We start from the raw sequence: 21,672 nt of genomic DNA, 5'->3' as shown, positions 1-21,672 counted from the left end.
GGGAGGGCTTACGTTACGTCATTGCTGCGGGAAAAAGCACGCGTGGTCGATTTGTTTTGATTGTGGGGTCTTGCAGAGGTTTTGAGGGAAATTGAGCAAATTTCGACACTGGTACCATTTGACAAGATAAAGATTTTCTCTGCACTACAATAATGACATTTGAGACAAACATAAAGCTCAGCTCTCTGTTCTGGAGGATGACAAAGGACAAAAATATACATAAATAAATGTAGAAATACAGAAACAGCATCAATACATGTTGAAGTATGGAAATGTAAACATGAATCCAAGACATTCAATTTATAGTTTCCTTTTTCATTACCAAAATGTATTTATTTTTTATTTATTTGATTATTGATTTCTGCACTTCTGGTCCTCCATACTCTTCCATGCACACACGCACACACACATATTTACACATTCATGCATGTGTTCACTTGGACCTTTTACAACACAGACTCTTCTCTACGCTCATTTTACTGGATTTTTCTGACATCTCCGTCATGCAATATTTAAACTGTATGGGTGAGCCTGAACAGTGGTGGAAGAAGTACACAGATCTTCCAAGTAAAAATAGCAGTACAATTAAACTACAATAAAACAACAAGTTAAAGCCCTGCATTCAAATTTTTACTTTAGAAAAAGTATTATCAGCAATTAAAATTATTATGTCCTTAGAATAACTAAAGTAAACATGCTGATGAAAGGGGTGTTATATTGTAATGTGAAAATACATTGTTGTATGTGTATTATTAATATTATTACAGATGCATTATGTAAGCAGCATTTTACTGTTTTAGTTGGTGGGGCTCATTTTAACTTGTATATGAGCAGTTCAATCTGAAATAAGCCATCATGTTTTAAAGACTGATCATATATTAAATATATATTTTGAGTAAAATCCTAATCTGCCAAGCAGCTTGTAGATACATGATAATTTAAAGTGCAATATTTAGCTCTGAAATTTAGTGGAGCTATATTGCATAAAATACTCCACTACTGCTAAATTCTCCATTATACAGAACTGACTCAGTGTCAAATTGATAAAATACGCCTGGAAACTTGAAACTCACAACAATGTTATTATTCTATGGTGAAATATATATAACTATTAAATACAATTGTGAGGCACTGGTACTTTACACGAGTATCTCTATTTAATGGTGCTTTTTTTTTACTTCTAGTCCACTGCACTGCAGAGGGAAACATTGCTTATTTCACCAGACGGAAATCAACTTTGAAGTTATTTCTAAAATCCTTATTGTTTCTTGATTTGAATTAAAATGGCTGACATATTTTCCCTGCACTGACAGATTTTGTTCACTTGTCTTGAGAAAATAATGTTTGGACAGAAATGGACAGAAATTGCTTTATATTAAGGAGTTTTGTAGATTAAACTGCCCAACTGTATAATATAGGCTAGTTAAAATTACCTCTAGCTTGTCCAATGCAACAGTTAACATGCTACATACAGTTCACATTAATGCATCATACATAGTTATGTTTAATTGTGTACAGTATATGTGTACATGTATAAAATGATCCATTCTGTGTAATAAGTATTTGTACATTTGATACTTAAATCTGTCTTGCTGATAACACTTCTATTCTTTTACTTAAGCAATATTTTAAATGCAGGACTAAACATTGTATTGCTACTTTTACTTCAGTAAAGGATCTGGATACTTCTTCCTCTTGGTATTCTAGTTTTGGTAAGCAGGGCTGCAGACAGACCAGTGTGTGAGTTAAACATCCAGACTGAAATAGCTACACAGGTGCTTTTTTAAAATCCACAGTTAGAGGGCGCTCACATGCAGCCAGCCTAATCTCTGTTCATCCTGCACTGTTACATCAAGGATAAGATCAGTTATACATACAGGAAAAACTTACTTACTTACTTAAATACATAGGAAAAACCAACCAGTAGTGGAAAGTAACCCGTACTGGATTGAGGTATAATTTTGAGGTTTTTTCTATTTTCTGCTTCTATCCACTTCTGTTTTTTCCCCCATTCCACTACATTTATCTGACAGCTTTACTTACTAAAGATTTTAATGAATTAGATACAGAGGATGTCTTCTTTCAGGTCCTCCAAAGGCTGTATCCATGGCTAAATTACCAGCCAGGAAAAGCAGCCAACTCCAGGGGCCTTCAAAGCTCTGGGTTCACTGTGTGGCAGTAGGCCTTATTTCACAGAAGATATTTTCGACAAATGTCTGGATTCAGTTGGTTTTGGTTTTGTGTGTGTTGTATCACTGTCACACTGTCATGGCTTAATGTTAATGTCATTAGTAACAGCTGTGCTTTTCTTATATGACAAGTGAAACTGTCAAGTATCATCAAACCAGTCATGCTGCATGCAACAGTCTGGATTCAGGTCTGAGTCTCAACCGTGAAGCTAATCATAACCTAAATCATCCCCATTTGATTGGTGGAGCTTGTCAGAGGAGGTATGCAGTCCTGTTCTTTCAATGAAGAGTCAGAGGTTCCCAAAATGAAGCCTAATGACTTCTCAGAGGATTTTCCTTTAGCCCTGCAACCCATGTTTTATGGAATTTTGTCCCATCGCATTTAGCAAGGTTTTTCATCATTAAACTGTTGATAATAAGTGAATAACCTGTCCTCTAGGTGGGGCCATTAGTGGTGAGAGAGGAGCATCGGAACAGAAATGTCAGTCTCAGTCCTGACATTGTTTTGGATTAACCAGGACTGCCCATTAAGAAATGATGAAATGTAACTATTCCCTATTTTCTCAGGGTCCTATTGAGTGTTTACTAAAGTATAAGAAAGTTCTTGGGTCATTTCATCAGGCAAACAATATTAGTATAATTTAATATATTATCATTTGGAATTTTATGATTGCTTGTGCGAAAACTTTGTCTTCTATGCACGTTTTGATCCATATGCCACCCTGTCTCACTATATTTCCTGGTAATTAACAATCTTTCATTAAAAGTCAAATTAATTAACTCAGTTCTTTGAATAGCTCCATGCCCTTCTCCCCCTGACTTGGCTGTGAGTGGCGGCTCAGTGTTGAATGTGCCCTGATGCTCCCAGTGACTCCATTTATATCAAGCAAAGCCCTGTGTGATGAAGTCATTGAAAGTAGGAAGGCAAAGTAGGAAGGCGTACCTCAAGTGTTGATGTAATATGTTTGCAAAGTTATTCAGGTTTGAATACAGTTTCTGCACCATCCAAGACTTATTTCCAGGCTATAGTTTAGTCTTGTTGCTGTAATCTTTGTAATAGTCTTCTGTTATATTTATGCTGTTTTGAATGTGTTTTATTGTTTGATCACAGGTTTTGGCCTCGCATAGCTTTATGGCAATGTCTACTGATTCAACACTTTGGTCCAGACTGAAATATGAATTTTTGTACAGATATCAGTGATGCTCAGCCAAGAAATCCCTCATGACTTTGATGACCTCATGACCTTTCCTTTAGCGACACCATGAGATTGACATTTTTGGTTTTTTAGTGAAATGTCTCACCAACTTTTGGATGGATTGCTGTGACATGAAATGTCGGAATGAAATGATGAAAAATTTGATGATCCCCTGACTTTCTTTTTCCATTGTCTGGTCAAAATTTCACTGTGGTTTATTACAAAATACCCAACAAACTAATCACATTCCCATCAGCGCCAGCTTTACATTGTTTTTTGTGTTATTTATAGCTTGGGTTTATACCTGCTAAACATCAGTATGTTTGCATCATCAATGTCAATGACATTAGCATTTAGCTCAATTAAAGGTTGCGCTTAAATGCAGCATCACAGACTGTTAGTGTAACTGCAGACTCTTGTTTTTTCTTTACCGTGTCTGTCTGTTAGTGTTCCTGTTTTTCTGGACCCCACCACTCACAAGAGGCTGTTACCATGGTGACAAAGCTATACCTCATTCCCTGTCTCCTGCACCAGTACGACCAATGATTTCCTCCGAGTCAAACACAATCACACACCTGCACTACACCTCATACTGACAGGACATGTCTCATATGGGAAGTCACTGGTCTCGCACTCAAGGCAATCTTGTGGTTGGCACGAGTGTGTGTGTGTGTGTGTGTGTGTGTGTTGTGTGTGTGTGTGTGTGTGTGTGTGTGTGTGTGTGTGTGTGTGTGTGTGTGTGTGCTTGTGCTTGTGTGTGTGTGTTTTTCCACAGCACAGATTGCCTGATGGGTGTATACTGGAAGTCCTGTGAGATTACACACTAGTGTGATGTCTGGACGTGCGTCTGTCCCCTAACAGAGCCCCCCTGGACACCTGCAGCAAACATAATTCTCACCAGCCTCTCTGAGATGGTACAGGTGTGAATCACTGTCTCTCTCCTCCTTGCCATCCCACTCCCCTCTCCTGTATGACCCCCACCTCTCCAGAAATAGCCCCTGTGCATGAGTCAGGATGCCAGCCCACCTTAAACGCCCTATCCTATCCCCTCTAAACAGGACATCCATAAGGTAAAAAAACTATGACAGGCGCATGAGAGCAGAGTGGAAAAATGTTACAGAGAAAAACACGGAGAAGAGTGACTGAAATGTGAAAACATCAGTCAGGGATTTGAAACCACAATGTAGCAGCATCACACATGACTCCACTGGAGGAGAGGGAAGAAGGAGATTTATGAAAATGAAAAAGGTGGGATATGATGAAGTGTTAATCTTCAATAAAGGTGCCACTCCTTGTGAAATTTCCATAACATTGTTTTTTTTGTATCTTATTCCAAATATTTCCTTCTTTAAAAAAAAAAGTAATCTATTTGAGTGTGCACGCATCTCCGTATACACAGACACACATCATGCTTGTGTCTACCACTGTATGCAGTTTCCTCTCACTTCAAATCACACCCATCATCTCCCCTTCAGTGGGGTGCATGAAAATCCCCCTTTCCTCCAATCTCTTTCTCTTATGCTGCTCCTTCTTTCCTCTTTGGTTTAAATTGAGAAACAGAAAAGAAGTATGTCTCTGTTCTTGACAAAACACTATAAGGTCAGTAGGTGTTCTGGGGAACTTGATTGCATCACAATATTTTCCCTAGCCGATAGCATTTGACTTGAAACCGTTCAAATTTCCATTTCCCTGAGAACTTGAAGCATGTCTCGTCCATGTTAAAAGCTGATAATACTTCAGAAAAGTTTTGAACAAACTCCAAGGTCAAAAATCATCTTTCAATTTCAAAATTCTTCTTCTTGTCACTTATAAATAAGAAAATGCCCAAATATTCACTCGTAAGAGGATAATAGTGATAAAAAGGAGATTCAAAGAAAGAAAGAAAGAAAATCACTCCTGTCCTTATGCATGCACCAATATGTGCAAATTAGAGAGAGATGGAGAGGCATTTGTTTCTGTGTACATTTATTAATAAAAAGCATATGTGCAAGCTGTGATACCTTTTACTCTCTGTGTATAAAGTTTTATATGTCGTAATATTAGCTTTACTGGTGTGGACCCTGCATGTATTGGTACTATGTGGGTCGTTATCTTCACCTGCAGATTCAGTGAACAATGCCTGCATGCTTCAAAAAAGCTCTCTGGTCTTTATCTCCCTCACCAAATGGGACACACACACACACACACACACACACAGAGAGAGAGAGAGAGAGAGAGAGAGAGAGAGAGAGAGAGAGAGAGAGAGAGAGAGAGAGAGAGAGAGAGAGAGAGAGAGAGAAACAGAGCACCAAGTTCAGCCTAGCAGAGGGGACAATTCACTTTAATTAAGATTTTTACGCTCAAAGGATCAGATTCATTTGGGTGTACTGAACCTGTGGCCCCTTATTTGGCCCTGGTGTTAATTTGTCTTTAAAGAGAAATGCAGAACCTGTTATTCCTCAGTCACATTTAACATGTAGCTGATGCTGGTATCCATGTCAGCTGATAAGCAATGAGCAGGTACATGACCTCACTGTCAGTGTCTTGCTCAGCGACACTAAAGCAGCAGCTTTTCCATTCTCTCCCTCGCCCTCTATGTAAAGGAGCAGTCTGGCTTAGCCCTCCCTCAAGATTTTAAACCGTGACGTATTTACTAACGGGGACACGCGAGTTTTCACACCGGTGCTCCATCTGCTTGCGAGGGCGAGTATTTGGGAGATAAACTGCGCCTCGCTCTTGAGCGGCTCCGTCCGTTTTCTCTCAGTTATCACTCGCACTTGTCAACAAGCTCATACTACCTTCTGTCTCCTCAGTCCACCTCTGCCACCGGGAGGAAAATACCAGGAGTTTGTTCTTAAAGCTGCAAGATTAAACTTGAGAGTACAATTTCCTCCGGAAGTTTTTTTGGAAACGTTTTTCAACATTTAAAGTGATATTAAACCGAACACCGAGAGCGCATAAACATGCTGGATCGTTGTAACCAAACTGTTTTGTCATTGCTCTTTGGATGCCTGGTTTGTCTTTTCGTGGCCTCCATTGTAAATGCAGACGGTAAGTCCATATTTCATGCTACGACACAAATTATGTAATTAAATACTCTATATAAATATAGACAACAAAACTATAGACATCATTATAAATGCACCACTGACTGTCATACATTATATTGTATAGGAATATTAAAGCTTTCATCCAAAAAGTTGGCAAATGGTAATGACCGTCACTCCAGAGCGCAAGGTGGAAGCGCGCGCTATCCTTGATTCATCTCGTCCTTGATTATCTCCTGTCCATCACCCTCAAAGAGCGCTCAGTCCGTAGTTCATTTCCCCTTAAATACATATTTGGTTGAAATATCGAGAAAACACAACCATATACACACAATAAACCTGTGCGTAAAAGGCATGGAAGCTGTTTGAGGGGTCCGCGTTGCGCACAACAGAGTCGTCTTTCAATCAGGTTTCGACAAACACAGCTTTGTTGGGTCTAACTCTAGTTTTATAAATATATATATATATGTGTGTGTGACAATGAGGTGGTAATGAAAGGGACAGTGTGCTGCTGTAATGCAGTTAATTGATCCGTCAGTATGTCCTCCTTGGTACAAAAAGTAATATTATATGCCTATTAGAGGTTCGCACCATCAAAAATGGTTTCTTGTAATTTATTTGGGAAATATGATCTTTCCTGTCATACTATGTGACGTTACCTTAACTAGAACAGGCACATCTGGATTGATTGATGATTTACACCTGCATTTGTAATCTAATGAAAATAAATGTTTGTATTGGTGTGACAGACAAATTTATGAAACATATTTTGGTATCAGCCTCAAAATAATTGCACTGGTGCTTTGCTATTCCATATTATGCATATCTCTTAAATAAAACAGATACCTGCCTCATTGTTTAAATCTCTGTTTTTTAGTAGCCAAGGATGTCCAAGACAATTTAAAACATTTTGGTGGTGTTCCTAACACGAACATATGGATTGAGGAAATGTTATTGGCACAAAAAATATTCAGCATTGAAATATTATAACCCTAAAATCTGATTTTTTTCTTGCAAATTTTCATTTGCGGAGCGTCTGTCTTCTTTCTTTATGTAGGAAGACAGATAAGCCAGCAAAGATTATTTGAATTGGATTATAACTCATACTCATCAAGTTGTGTCTAATTCTTACAGACTCTTACAGACAGCCATTATCCAGAAGCCCACAAGTCAATTTATTCTCTGCAGAAAATATATCCACCAACATTTTCCAATATAAGAGGTTAATGACAGTTAATCACAGGTTTCAGATTAAATTTATTCCTTGAACTCTTTGTTCTCTCTCCTCAGGTCGAGTGTTTGTGTTGGATCTGAGGAACTCCTCTGGCCTGCAGGGCTTCAGGGATGCTGAACTGGCTTGTTCCTCACAGCACGCTCGCTTGGCATCAGCAGAGGAGGTCCATCATGCTGTGTTGGAGTGCTACTTCTCCCCGTGCACCCGTGGGTGGCTCTATGGAGGCACAGTGGGGTAAGATTAGAAGTAGGCTATTTGTTAAAGCAATTGCGCGTGTTTGTGTGTGTGTCATCATTGTTTTAAGGGACATGTAGGGAGACTTGTGATTTCTCGAGATGTCAAAGGTCATTTTGGTGTGTATGTGCTTCTGTGTGTGTGACGGAGGTTGTGGGAATGGATGAAAGAGAAAGGAAGTAAAAGCAGCAGCAGTAGTTAAAGAGAGAGCGGCAAGATAGAAGAAGAGAGACACATTTCAGGGGCGAAAGAGAAAAAGAGAGAGGAAGAGAGGGAGAAAGAATCCTCTGTTCCTTCCTGGAGGAGGAGGGAATTCTGAGCCGGGGTGTCATGTCGACAACCGCCTCCATTTACACCTCTCATCTCCACGGTAACATGACACACAGCTCTCAGCACCCGGAGACGGGAACTGACACAGACAGGAAGAGACAGACAGTTAATTTGGGCCTAGAGGAAAACAGGTACACTGTTAGTGAGGTGATAGAAAACTTGTTTGCTGTTTTTTTTTTCTCTGATTCAAATATAAGGTGGAGGCTGTAGGGTACATGGTGTTAAATATAATATGGGTGGGGATGAGGTGCTTCTGCCTTTTAAAGTTGAGCTGAAATAATGCCCTTGATATATTAAAAATGAGAACCTTTTTTTCCCGCAATATTGAAAGTTTATCTCCTAATTTCTCCTCCCTTATCTCCCCATCTCACCCCAAACACTTTCAGGCAGACTAAAACAGATACATATTTAATTCTGACACAACTTCAATTAGTACATCGAACAAATATTTTCATTATTGACGAATCAGTTGCAACAGTTCCCAAAGTTGTCTTTTTTTTAGCAAGACAACTGAAAACAGTCCAAAATCCAAATATATTAAATTTGACACAGAAAAAAACTTAAAAAACAGGAAATTCTCACATTGGTAAAGCCAAAGAGTCAGAGAATTTAGACAATTTCTGATATTTCAACAATCTAAATAGTTGCTGATTATTCTATTGTCCATTGATTAATCAATTAATTCCTTCAAGTACTTCCACAAGTGCCTTCATTGTTAAATGGGTATAATATGATGTCTGATTGATGGCTGATTACATTTATTATGTAATTATGTAATTAATTGTAAAAAATAATAATTGATATATTTTCTTAAATCATCCCTTAAAGGAGAAATATCTTTGCAGTCACTAACCTGCTTCAAAATGGCGGCTATCCCAAAATGACAAACGTTTGCTTAGAGGAAGAGCGTTCTGTGTTCCCTGCTCTATCTGTGTTAGCCAGTGGACATCAGCTTTCACACCCTCTTACCATGTTTCACAGTGTATCATCCATCCATTGCTGTCTGTCTAAGCATCCAACTCTCCGCCCTTTTCCGCCTGAACCTACCTCATCCTACTGGTCCTTCTTGTGTTAGTGAAGTAAATGGAGGTTAAGAAGGCCAGGGGTCCAATGTTACGTCACAGACACTTTATTAGTGTTTCTTCTTTTTTTGACTTATCACTTGTAATCAGAAATGCACACACACAGCGAGCCATTCACATATTTCATGTTAGCTGATATGATGTTGTTGGTTCTTTCCTGTTTGCACTATGTGAGACTCTTTCTTGGCTGTAGGATCTCATGTAAGTTTTGGTCAGTGTCCTGTACAGTCCTGTCTGTTGACCCATCTCATATACAGTACATCCCCCTCCCAGGTTTAATTAAAGTGTTAGCATTAACAGCCTTAGCTGCTTTATCATTACACACTTTGATTATCCTGGGCCCATGTGTTTAATTGTCAAGAAAAGTACTAGAATCAAGTTATGTGTAATTTAACCGAAATTATGATGGAAAAATAACTTTTCCAGTTATGTAAAAGCTGCATCTTAATAGAATGTGTTAAAGGAAAATTTTGACATCTCTTTGTTTCCCTTGTCAGCATTTTATCTCTTTGTTTTGTCTTTTTGTTTTTTTGGGGGAGGGGGCTGAAAAAGATATGATGTCTCAGTTTCATCATTTCTTACATTTTATCCATTCATGACCGTCCTCTATGATAATCTAAATACTCAAAAGGAAAGCAATATGCCACAAATACACATCAACAAGTTAGCCTTATATAGCATCTTTGCAAACATTATTTTTTAAAGCATGAAGAAAGGGGCTCACTGGACACCAAAAGCTGAAAATTGGCCAGTCTCCAGTTTGTCTACAGGCTCTCCCACTTACACTAAATGTCCCCTTAACTCATACCATTTTTTTTACCCCTTAAACACACAATCTATCAATCAAGCCTTATTTGTATAGCACCTTTCGTACTGGTTAGCACAATTCAAAGTGCTTTCCCACTGACTGACAACCCATAATAATACAGTACAAATGTAAACATTAAATTAAAACTAAAAAGACTAATAAAATGGATACAAATGCAATAATAAAATTAATACATTTCTATGTAGTTTGAGTTGTGGTGTTTTGACAGTTTTGCAGAAGATAGCACTCTGGTGTTGGTGCCAGTTAGTTGAGTCTTCAGAAATTGCTGACATCATTTTTAGGTCTGTTGCATAATAACAAGTCCTTCTCAGATTGACTCTCCCGTCTTAACATCTTTCTCTTATCTGTCAGTCATCGATCTGCTGCCCCGGTAACCAAACACAATAATACTATCAGATTGAAGCAACACTCAATATGAAACACACAGCTTTGGGTTTTTACCTGTAATAGTAATGTCACATAAGGTCAGGGTATTAAGAAACAGATATTAGATATATATTGTAGAGGTCAGTCGTTTTGACCCCCCCCCCTCTCTGTCTCTCTCTCTCTCACACACACACACACACACACACACACACACACACACACACACACACACACACACACACACACACACACACACACATAGATGCCTGCAGGAGCTAGTTTAATATGAATACAATCTTTGTTGGGTTTTTTTTCCTCTTTCGTGTTTTCTTGGTGATTTCTGTCTTACTGCCTATTTCTCTCTCTCTCTCCCTCAGACTTTTGTCCTTATAAGCTGAAGTTAGCATGGTACAAGCATGCAGCATGACTCACACCACTTCTCACAGTCTCACTGCTCTGCCAGTCAAATTCTTTCCAATTACTGATGCTTTGATTAACTCAGTTGCACACACACACACACACACACACACACACACACACACACACACACACACACACACACACACACACACACACACACACACACACAGACTCGCAGACATTCAACTATGGGCTGATACCTTTTCCATTTAATGATGCTTGATTTATATCACTGGTCAAGCTTGTCGTTAATGAAAAGTGTAATATGTCTGACTTTTAATGACTTTTCTGAACCCTGCCAACATTTGCTTTGAATTTTCTTTTTCACATGGGGTCGATTGGTGCTGGGAGCTGCTATGGGAACGTGATTTTATTGGCCAGAGAAGTTTGAGTCATTCTTATCTGTTGCTTTTGGAGGACAAATAGATCCTATAAACCTTAATAATGTGGCAGCAAAAATAGACCATTACATCGTTTTTTTGCTACTGCAGCTTGTAGGCGATGTGCACTTCCCATATTATTCTTTTGGTCCCTGTTTAATATACGTATCATATTAAGCCCTTCATGTTATGGTTGTTCTATATAAAGTAATGTAATTCAAGGCTTGTACATGGGAACATCAGTCACTAATATGCCATAGTGTGATAATATTGTGCCGCAGACCACAACTGCTGATACTGCAGCATGTCTGAGCCATGATATGTGTTCCTGGACTCTGACATCATGCTGTAATAATATTTGATTAGGCAACAAATCTGATGCTGACCAAGAAAGCAGCAAATATGTGTCTGTGTCTGTATGTCTGTGCCCTCTTGTTTCCCACCAGAACTGCAGCTTTACATATAATGTTATTCAGCAGACATGTGTCATTACTTTTATCAGGGGTGTAATGCTGCAAGTACATGATACATTAGATGTACCTTACAGGCAGCCTGTTTGTGTTTGTGAGTGTGTGTGTGTACCTTAAAAGCAAACACATTGAATTTAATTATGACCACCCTCAGTCCTAGAGTCCCTTAGGGGTGTGTAAAAGCTTTGCCGTAGACCAGTTGCTCTTAATAAAATTGTAATTAATGGGTGTGTTTGTGTGTAAGTGAATGTTAAATCTATCTATCTATTGATTTCTAGGACCACAGTGTGTAATATTGTGGGCGGAACCCTGAAAGCAGTGGATGTAAGAGCAGAAAATGCTACAGAGGATGCAGCACACCTGGACGCCTTCTGCATCAGAGACAAAGGTCAGTAAACACACACATACACAAATTTATCCGCCCATTCTTGTGTAAATCACATAAAGCACATCCTGACCTGAAAGAGTAGTAGGGCCTTGCGGTCGGGATATGAATGGATGGGTATTGTGTGTACAGTATCTGTGCAGTTCTCTCTCCTGAAATGTTTACTGAGGTGTTCCTGCGCTCCTTTCATCTACAGCTCCACTTTGACACTGCTTGTTTCTGTTTTCACTCATATCTGTCATTATATAACAATCTCTCTGTTTTCTAATAAATATCAGCATGTGTGTGTATGTGTGTGTATGTGATGATATAACTTGATCCATGAGTTTGTGTAAACCCTGACGGAGCTGAAGCTAAATTCCACACACCTATTCCACATGAATTTAAGAGGGGAAGGGGACCAGTGGTTGGTTTTGGATCAGATTATTATTGGACACCACCCAAAGGAGTACTCTGTAGTCCTTCCTCATAAACAGTAGACCTACTGTAGCTGTTTATATACCACACACCCCGAGGCCGGAAAGAAAACTCTGCTGTGGCAAAAATGAACTGTATAGATCCACTTAATGCAGGTGAAAGCAATTACACAGGTTCACAGTCAGGGTAGTGGATGTGGCTACAGCTGTGCTTATTGTGGTAAGAGATACTACAAAGTGCCAGTACAATTATAAGGACAATACACAATTTAAAGATTATATTCAATTGTATAAAATTGACCCTTTTATTGTGTTATTAACCATTGTTTAAAGAGGCTATAATCAATATTGTTTTATATTAACAATGTATCAAATGATAATATGTAATATCAGAGTTGTCACTCATAGTGATGAACCTGACTCTGCAGCTCCACTCGGCTTTAAAACGACTTACAGCTCATTGTTTAGCTGTCTGGCCCACAACTTTACTGTTTTAGGTTATTCTTACCACTCTCATAACTCTTTTCAGAGAAAAAATCTCTAAAACGTAACTTTCCACCACCTGCTCAGCACCAAATGGCAAACAGACACAGTTAGTGAGCAGCTGGGGAATTTAGTGGATTTCCCTCAACAGTTGATAGAGGCCAAAACAGATCTAAAAGAGAGACTCTCCGGTGGATAGAAACACAACTCCAGCTGCTGGATGTGTAAATAAGCAATTGTTTGCTTGTTTACACATCATACAGATTAAAAATCCCCTTTTCAAGAGAGTCCTGGCAAAGATAAACAACAAAAACAAGTACACTTACAAATAAATAACATAAAACAGATAACAAATTATATGTCACAAAATACTTCACAATATCAAATTAGGAGTCTACAGCCATGCTTAGGTATAGAAAGTAGCTGTATTTTATCTCAAGAACTGTACCTGTGCTATGGTACTCAAGTATTTCTTTGTGATGCTACTGCATACTTCCACTCCTCTACATTTCAGAGGGAAATATTGTACTTTCTACTCCACTAGATGTATTTGTTACTAACTGTAGTTACTTTTCAGATAACGATTTGACACCGTGGATAATAAAACAGAACAGATAAAGCTTCTAAATATAACACATTGTTAAGGATGAAACATGTTGTTTCCAACCTTTTTTTGGCTTTTGACATCTTTCAAAAAGCAGCGTATAGTCAGATTTGTGTATCAGAACTTAGTTTTTTCTTCTTTCCTCTCCCATTAATCATCTCACAACCCCTCAGATTTATCTGATGACCCTTGGGAGGGGCCCTACCCCTAGGTTGGGAACCACTGGACTAAACTAACTGTATATAAGTAGTTCAAACTAGCTCCACCTCCAGCAGCTGCAACAGTAACATGCTGCTCTAACACTGATGCGTCAGTATTAATAATCTAATGATGTCATATATAATAATATCAGTCAGATGGACCAACCCACTACTTTTACTGCAATACTTCAACTACATTTTTCTGCTAATACTTATGTACTTTTACTTAAGTAAAGGATCTGAGAGGTTCTTCCACCACTGGCCATGTCCAGTGCTAACATCAGCATGCTAACATGCACACAATGACAATCCTAACATGCAAACTTTTAGCAGGTATCATGTTAACCATATTCACCATCTTAGTTTTAGTGTGATGCCATGCTAACATCTGCTAATTAGCACTAAACACAAAGTAAATATGAAGCTGAGGGGATAGTCATTAATTTTGTGGGTATTTGGTCATAATCCAAAGTACTGAATAAATTGAAATTTTGAGCTGATGATGTCACTAAAACAAACTTAAAGGAAAGTTGATACAGTTTACCCTGAGGGGAACATATTGTAAATGTGTAACCTGATTTAATGGCAATACATGAATAGTTTAACCACAAATTGAAAAAAAGGCACATAATGAAAGTCAAGGAATCACCATAGTCGATTTGTTCTATGGGGATCATGGATATCTACACAAATCTGAATGAAATCCTTACAAGGGTTGCTGAGAGATTGCAGTCTGGACCAAAGTGGAGGGCTGACAAACCAGACAACATTGTCATCTCCAAACTATGCAGTGCTTTGGGAAATAGCAGTAACCTATAATAGTCCTTGCTAAAACACAATGTTGTTCTGTCATGTAATGTCACAGCATGTCAAAAAATAGAGGCAATGAATATGTAATTATTTGTCAAATAAACTTTGCCACAAAATTTCAACCGGAGCAAGGACAATACACAGCTATTATCTCATCACAATGGCATTGTTAGTGGAGGTGTTGGTCAAAATTACATCCACATTTCCCATAAAACCCCATTCCTTCCTGTCCCTTGAGCCTTTCTTATCACCTCCTGTTTACAAATGGAATAGCTGGAAAGCTAAAAATAATGTGAGTGTGGTCATGTTTCATTAACCACACTGTGTAGAACTGAATAGGATTAGCATAATCTTTGTCTAAAATTCAAAACATTTACATCCAACTTTGTGAGAAGGTGTCTTTTCCTCTTTTCTTTCTTTTTATATTACATGTGTCTGTGTTTGTTTGTGACAGGTGTGGCGTGTGGTGATCCTCCATCCTTTCCAAATGCACGCATGCAAGGACAGAGTGAGTTTGAGATGGGCGATGAGCTGCTCTACACATGTCTACCGGGTTATGTGATGCCCAATGGGCAAAGAGCCTTCAGCCTCCTATGCGACAGCTGTGGAGAGTGGTATGGACTGGTGCAGGTTTGTGTCAAAGGTAAGAAGGTGTTTAAAATATTCATGTTGAAGATCAGAAATGGAAAGAGGCTGAAAGAAGAAGTTTGCCATTGCTTATCCTCTTTAGAGTTTTGACCTAGACAGGACACCACACTGAGATCGACTTCCTTGCTTGTCAGCTCCAACTGTTGTTAAGTGACAAGTGCCTGATTCCTTGGTTTTGGAAAACAATGTCTCAGTTGTGAGTTGCAATGAAAATGGCTGCTATGGCACCTCAGTGTGACATGCCATAATGTGGCCCAGTTCACAACAGAGGGACAAGGTCCCAAGGGTTATCTATGAAGGCAGTATCTCAAGCTAACAGAGGTGTAGTCATGTTTGTGCTCTAATGTCAGAAACAAATTTGGGCACAAATTGTATCTCAGTGTTCAGATTTTACTCTAATTTGAATTATTCTCTTCTGAAATAATAGACACTTTTGCCTGTTCACACCTCTATAAATCCTTTAAATGTATACATCTCGTGAAGGAAATTATTGTATGAATATGTACATGTGCTTCTTAGAACTTGAGATTGAGTAAAGATAAAGGTGCTTAATGAAAGTTATAGAAACTATGTTTGTGCATCTGAACGGTGTGTTCCAGTGTGAAAGAGAAATGAAGAGCATCTGTTCATGCTGAACCATATCCCTCCATGTCTGTTTGGCTATAACCACGCATAGATTAGTCACAACAACTCCTAGGGGTTGGTGAGAAAGAGATATAGAAGTATTCGCCCCCACTATTTGGGGCTCACTCCTATGTAGCAGCTTGTATGTCTGTGTTGAGTGTGCTACACGCTAAGCAATAAATAAAGTGTGACAGTACTGTACTAAAAATGATCTCCTTCCTCATTGAAGTCCAGTGAAAGAGATTGTCACAACAATCTGCAAAGTGAAAATCTCTCTTTGGTTGGACTGCTCAGTCTGCTCTCCACTGCTATCATGTTTTGTTCATGTTTTAACCTTGAAGGGTAAACAATAAGGTAGAAATTGCTTAATTTAAAAGGACTAGCTCAACATTTTGGGAATTTTTGGCATTTTCTTTCTTGCGAAAGTTAGATGAGAAGATGGATGCTACTCTCACATGTTCACTGTGTAGCTGGAGCCAGCAGCCTTTTAGCTTAGCTTAGCATAAAGATTGAAGAACAGAGGGAAGCTGGGTTGATGATTGGACTTCAGAAAGTTACTGCTCCCAGCCAAGAAATAACAACTTTCTGAGGCGCTAATTGCTTTCCAATGCAAATGCCTTCTTTGATTTTTTGAGTTGGGCTATATGATCATGAACGTAGAGAACTGATGTAACTCTGCCAGCTGATTAAGCATGTCTCTTCTGTGTGTATTTGCAGATGAGACTGAAAGTCACGTGGACTACGAGGACAAGTTCACGGATTCCTACGGAGAGGCAGAGCGTCACAACGAGGGACCAGAAGAAGCTCATGGTGAAGTGTATGAAGAGGTGCATGGAGCAGCATACCCGGAGGGGAAGAGGGCTCAAGAGCAGCAAGAGACGAGTTTCAGTTTGGAGGTAGAGGCAGAGCATCAAGACCAGCATGGAGAGCAGGAAGAGGGAGGAGAGGTGACAGAGCATGATAGGACATTTGTAGGAGTTCCAGAAGCAGGAGAAAAAGATGAGGAAAGGGCTGCTGAGGATTTTATAGGCCATCCGAGGTGGGAACAGGGAAGAAGTGAGGAGGTCAAAACTGATGCAGCTGCAGCCACAGATGCACCTGTGTCTCTTCTCTCCCAGAAACACCTCTTCTGGTTCCCCTCTGAGGCCTTCCAGCAGGAAGGACACCCTGTCTCCACCAATCCTGTCCCACAGACTACACAGAGGGCTTCAGGCGCCCAATCAGAGGAGAGTAAAGAGCAGGAGAGCCAAGAAAGGCAACCCCACCAGCTTCCTGTTGATGATCATGATCATGATCATGAGCAAGACACCTATGATGATCATGACACAGATGACCGAGATGATCACGACAACAGCGACCATGATGACCAGGATGTCCATGACGACAGCCACCACGATGATCAAGATGACCCTCACAGTCACCAGGACAAAGATGACCGTGATGAAGATTCAAAGCATTACATTTCAGCTCAGGATGATGATCTGGACCAACGTGATCATGATGAACGTTATGACCATTATGACATGGGGGAACATGAAGATGACCGGCATCATGTTCGCTACGGCAGCCAGGATTATGACAATCGAGATGATACTTACGATGAACACGAGGATGTGACAGACGATCACACAGACGATGACCAGGAACATCCTGACAGTTTGGAGGAACATCCTGTCAGTTTGGAGGAACATCCTGACAGTTTGGAGGAACATCCTGTCAGTTTGGAGGAACATCCTGACAGTTTGGAGGAACATCCTGACAGTTTGGAGGAACATCCAGAAAGTGATGACCATGATGATGGCGAGGAGCATTATGATCCAAGTGAAGACGATCATGACCACAAGGATCCTGATGACCACGACAGCTATGACAACCATGACCACCATGACCACCATGATAGCCATGAAGATGATGATCATCCGCATGTAATCTTTTCTATAGAAACAGATGAACGTCAGAATGTCACCCAGAAGGGAGCAGGGGCGACGGCCACCACAGACGAGACCTGGCTGGACGGGTACCCTGTTGCTCCGGAGGAAACTGAAAAAAGTGATTCCACAACGGAGAGGATGAGACCAGAGGATAGAGAGAGGGGGACTGTTGTAAGGACAACAGACAGACCCAATGAGGTGGAGAAGCCTGTCCCTTACACCAGTTTACCAGAGGTGCCTGAGTCTCCCACTACTAACTCTGACATAAAGCAAGGGGGAGTGGAGGAGGTGTGGCCTGGCTTCATCCTCACCACTGCTCCCTCTCCTGATGAGCCAGAGACCTCATACTCTGACACCCTGGACTACGACACACAACAGGCAGCTCCTACCCAATCCTGGCTGGGTGACCTCACCGAACACCCCTTTCCTGATCACGGCCCAGCCCCACCTGTGCATGATGGCGATGTCATCACTGGAGGGCTGGAGGAACACACTGTGCATGACCTGCCTGGTGAGACCAGTGAGAGGGATGAGGTGGAGGGAGAGATGGGGGAGACAATCTGTACAGGGGAGGACTGCCCTCCTCATCCTCCCAGCTCCTCCAGCCGGGGTCCCACAGTGGCAGCCATAATCGTGGTTGTGTGTGTGGTAGCCTTAGCGGTCATCGTTGGGGTGTGGTGTTACCGGCGGCGACAGCAGAAAAGCTCAATGTACAAGATGAATGGGAAGGGGCAAAGTCAGACCAGACAGGGCCAACAGATAGAGATGCAGCAAAAAGTTTAAGAGAGAGAAGGATGGACATTGATGGAGGGCAGAGACATTTGGGAATTTGGGATGATTCAGAGGAATTTGAGCGGAAAGCATGGCCCTTTATCTTGCTAGACACTACTGCATATTTGAAAATTTTGGATAGGTATGAAGAGATGAGTTGGGCCATAAAGCAGGTGTGAAAAGCAAAACCTTACCTACATGTTGCAGAAAATATAGTAAAACAACAAGAACCAAGACTTGACAAGTGAAAAAAGATCAGTCATAAGGAACTTTTCTCGTCTTTGTCATACCTACCCATTATTTTTAAAGCTCTGTCATCTAGCTGAAGAGTTGGAGGGACTGTGCCTGGTCTGGACTCGGCTCCAGGAAGGAGAATATAAGGAAATGACCATGTAGGAAAACCACAACAGAGGGCACGTCTGCCTGAATATATGAACTGAGACTTCAATCTTCAACGCTCTTGGATATTCTTTTGTGTTACCTTGCTGTTGTTTTTGTGGGTTTCATTGACTGCTCTGTTTATTGTCGATGTGTTTTGTTTGAATTTGTCAATCTCAGTCTTCTTTTCTGTTTATTGCGTTGATAAAAAAAAACAAAAAAAACAAAACAACACCTGTATTTCACTCCACGACTAGAGCGCTGAAGATCATAACACTACAGCTCATCACAGCAGATTTGGGCAGCTCGTCCCAGCATGAAAGAAAAAAAGGATTATGATGATGGTGATTAGACCAGATGAGAGTGTGTAATGAGTGGTATGTTAGAGGGGAAGAGTAGAAAAAAAGACTCATTGAAAAAGACTGGATGTGTGAGAAGTGAAAGGATGACAGGAGATACATTTTAAGATTTTCCTGCCCCTGTTGGTTTTGACAGTTGTCTGGTGGGAGATACAGCAGGTGTCCAGACTGCAGACTCAGCCCCTTTCTGTGTGTTGTGTGTGTGTGTGTGTGTGTGTGTGTGTGTGTGTGTGTGTGTGTGTGTGTGTGTGTGTGTGTGTGTGTGTGTGTGTGTGTGTGTGTGTGTGTGTCAGGTCTGTGCAATCTACCGGTCAGCGGTTGAAGTTCCCAACTGAGGAACCACAGTGGATGCCGACAGTTTTCAGGCCGACTAGAGATCAAACATTGTGCTGCTGCCATGGCAACAAAGAGAACCTATGACACGATCGCAAGTGTTATAATGTAAATTTGAGTCATTATGAATAGTCTGAAATAATCTGACTGCTAAGGGTGTAATACAATTTTTTTTTTTTTTTCATGAAAGTTCAATCAAAAATTGTAATTAGATCTATTAGTCTAAATTAGTCCAAATAACTCGTGGTCTCGGAGCGCCGACAACAGGACCTTAGGTACAATTTAGGGCTGGACCACATGCTGTAATATGTGTATCATAATAAATTGTTGCTTTTATCTCTATAATGATACATGTAAAGTTAGATATTCATCAGTGGATGATATTTACTTTCATGTGTTCTGATGTTTGTCCTGATTAATAACACAATGAGCAGTTAACCAGGGTCTTCTGGACTGGACTGATTATCTTGTTATATAGCATCTGCTTACATATCATTGGTTGTTGTTGCTATTCCTATTTTGAAATATTTGGGAATGTACACAATTTTATTAATTTAAAAAAGCTACAGTAAATTTAGCTGGGTAATAAATTCTGTAACTTTAAACAATTTGTCAATCAGCCCTAGTTGAAATAATGACAGATTTTATGTTGTACTGTAGATCTGTAAGTTCTTTGATATTTAAACTTGCTGTCTCCATAATGTGCCAAATAAATGAGAATACAGACAAATAGAAAAGTTCCTCCAGTAAAAGGGAAATAAATGTAAATAAATGCAAATAACCACGGGAGGGTTTAAACTTAAAGATTAGAGTTTGTAATTGTAGTGATGTACTGTATAAGATTATAACTGTATGGCAATAACTTCAATAGAAATAGCTTCATTGTAGGTGTATCAGTGTAAGTGGGTGTTGGTTAGAAGACGAGGCACTTTACGGTGTCGTCAGTCATAAATTATCATTTTGTTTTTCTTAAAAGTATGTGTCCAACTTTTCAAAACATCCAGTGTTCTCACTTGAATTATAGAAAGCTTTTGTAAACGTGTTTTCTAATCTGGTCATGAAAGAAGGATTTGGTGGATTTGGGTTGGTTTAGTGAATAACAGCCAACTCCTTTTCCTAAATTCAAACTGCTATAAATTATTTCCACATTGTAGTATCTGAAAGTGAAGCAATTGTCTAGTGAGGTCATGAGAAATAAAACATCTGTAGATTTTCTGTTTTTTTAATAGCATCATTTTTGTATTTTTATATTTTTTATGGACATAACGCAATCCAAGGTAGATGAAAACACTTATTTCCAAGATGTTAATGGTCCCAAATTGTTAAAAACACATTAAAAATACATTTAATAAAGTCCAAAATCATAATAATAATAATGCCCAAATCAAAACAACAAGGACAATTTGATGACTTAAGTAAAAATGTCCTTGAAAAAACCCCTAAAAGAAGCCCCTTTAGGTTTTTTAACATCTGTTAGCATCTGTATTTGACTATGACAACTCTCTGCTTCACAAGGTAGCATAACTGGTGTTGAGAAAATGGGACATATCTTTCTTCACCAGGACAGTCGAGCTCAGTTTATATTAGACATTACCTCTCCAGGTCTTACACAGGGTCAGCTAATCTCCACTCCACTAAAAATCTACTCCACTGCTTTTTACTTCACTTACCACTCCACACTGCTGTTGAAACACAAGTACTGTACTCCTGTAGTCAGCTTTTGTCCATGCTTGAAGACTGATAATAATCATCAAGAACATTAGAAAATACTGAGATTACATTTGGGATCACTTGAGCTGTATTCAAAATCACAAGCACAAGATTTGAAAGAAAGTAAATATTAAAAAGCAAAACAGGAAAATACTACTATTTTATCATGTCTGTTTCTTCTTCATCTCAAAGTGCCTGATGAGTGTGATGTCAGGATGAAGGGTGTACTGTGTATGTGTTCTGTAGGCCACAATAAAGTCCTTA

At 39.6% G+C, this 21,672-nt stretch overlaps 1 protein-coding gene across 1 annotated transcript; it reads left to right on the top strand.

Moving 5' to 3' along the window:
• Positions 1-6,327: 6,327 nt before the first annotated feature.
• susd5 (sushi domain containing 5) lies at positions 6,328-18,640 on the top strand. Its single transcript, XM_062435428.1, has 6 exons — positions 6,328-6,415; positions 7,702-7,879; positions 12,035-12,144; positions 15,109-15,297; positions 16,644-17,603; positions 17,706-18,640. The coding sequence occupies exons 1-6, from the start codon at positions 6,328-6,330 to the stop codon at positions 18,638-18,640; spliced, it is 2,460 nt and encodes an 819-aa protein (XP_062291412.1).
• The last annotated feature ends 3,032 nt before the right edge of the window (positions 18,641-21,672 follow it).

This window comes from Scomber scombrus, chromosome 16 (genome assembly GCF_963691925.1).
Source record: "Scomber scombrus chromosome 16, fScoSco1.1, whole genome shotgun sequence".
In the NCBI taxonomy this organism is placed as follows: Eukaryota; Metazoa; Chordata; class Actinopteri; order Scombriformes; family Scombridae; genus Scomber; species Scomber scombrus.
This window is presented reverse-complemented; position numbering and strand designations above follow the sequence as displayed.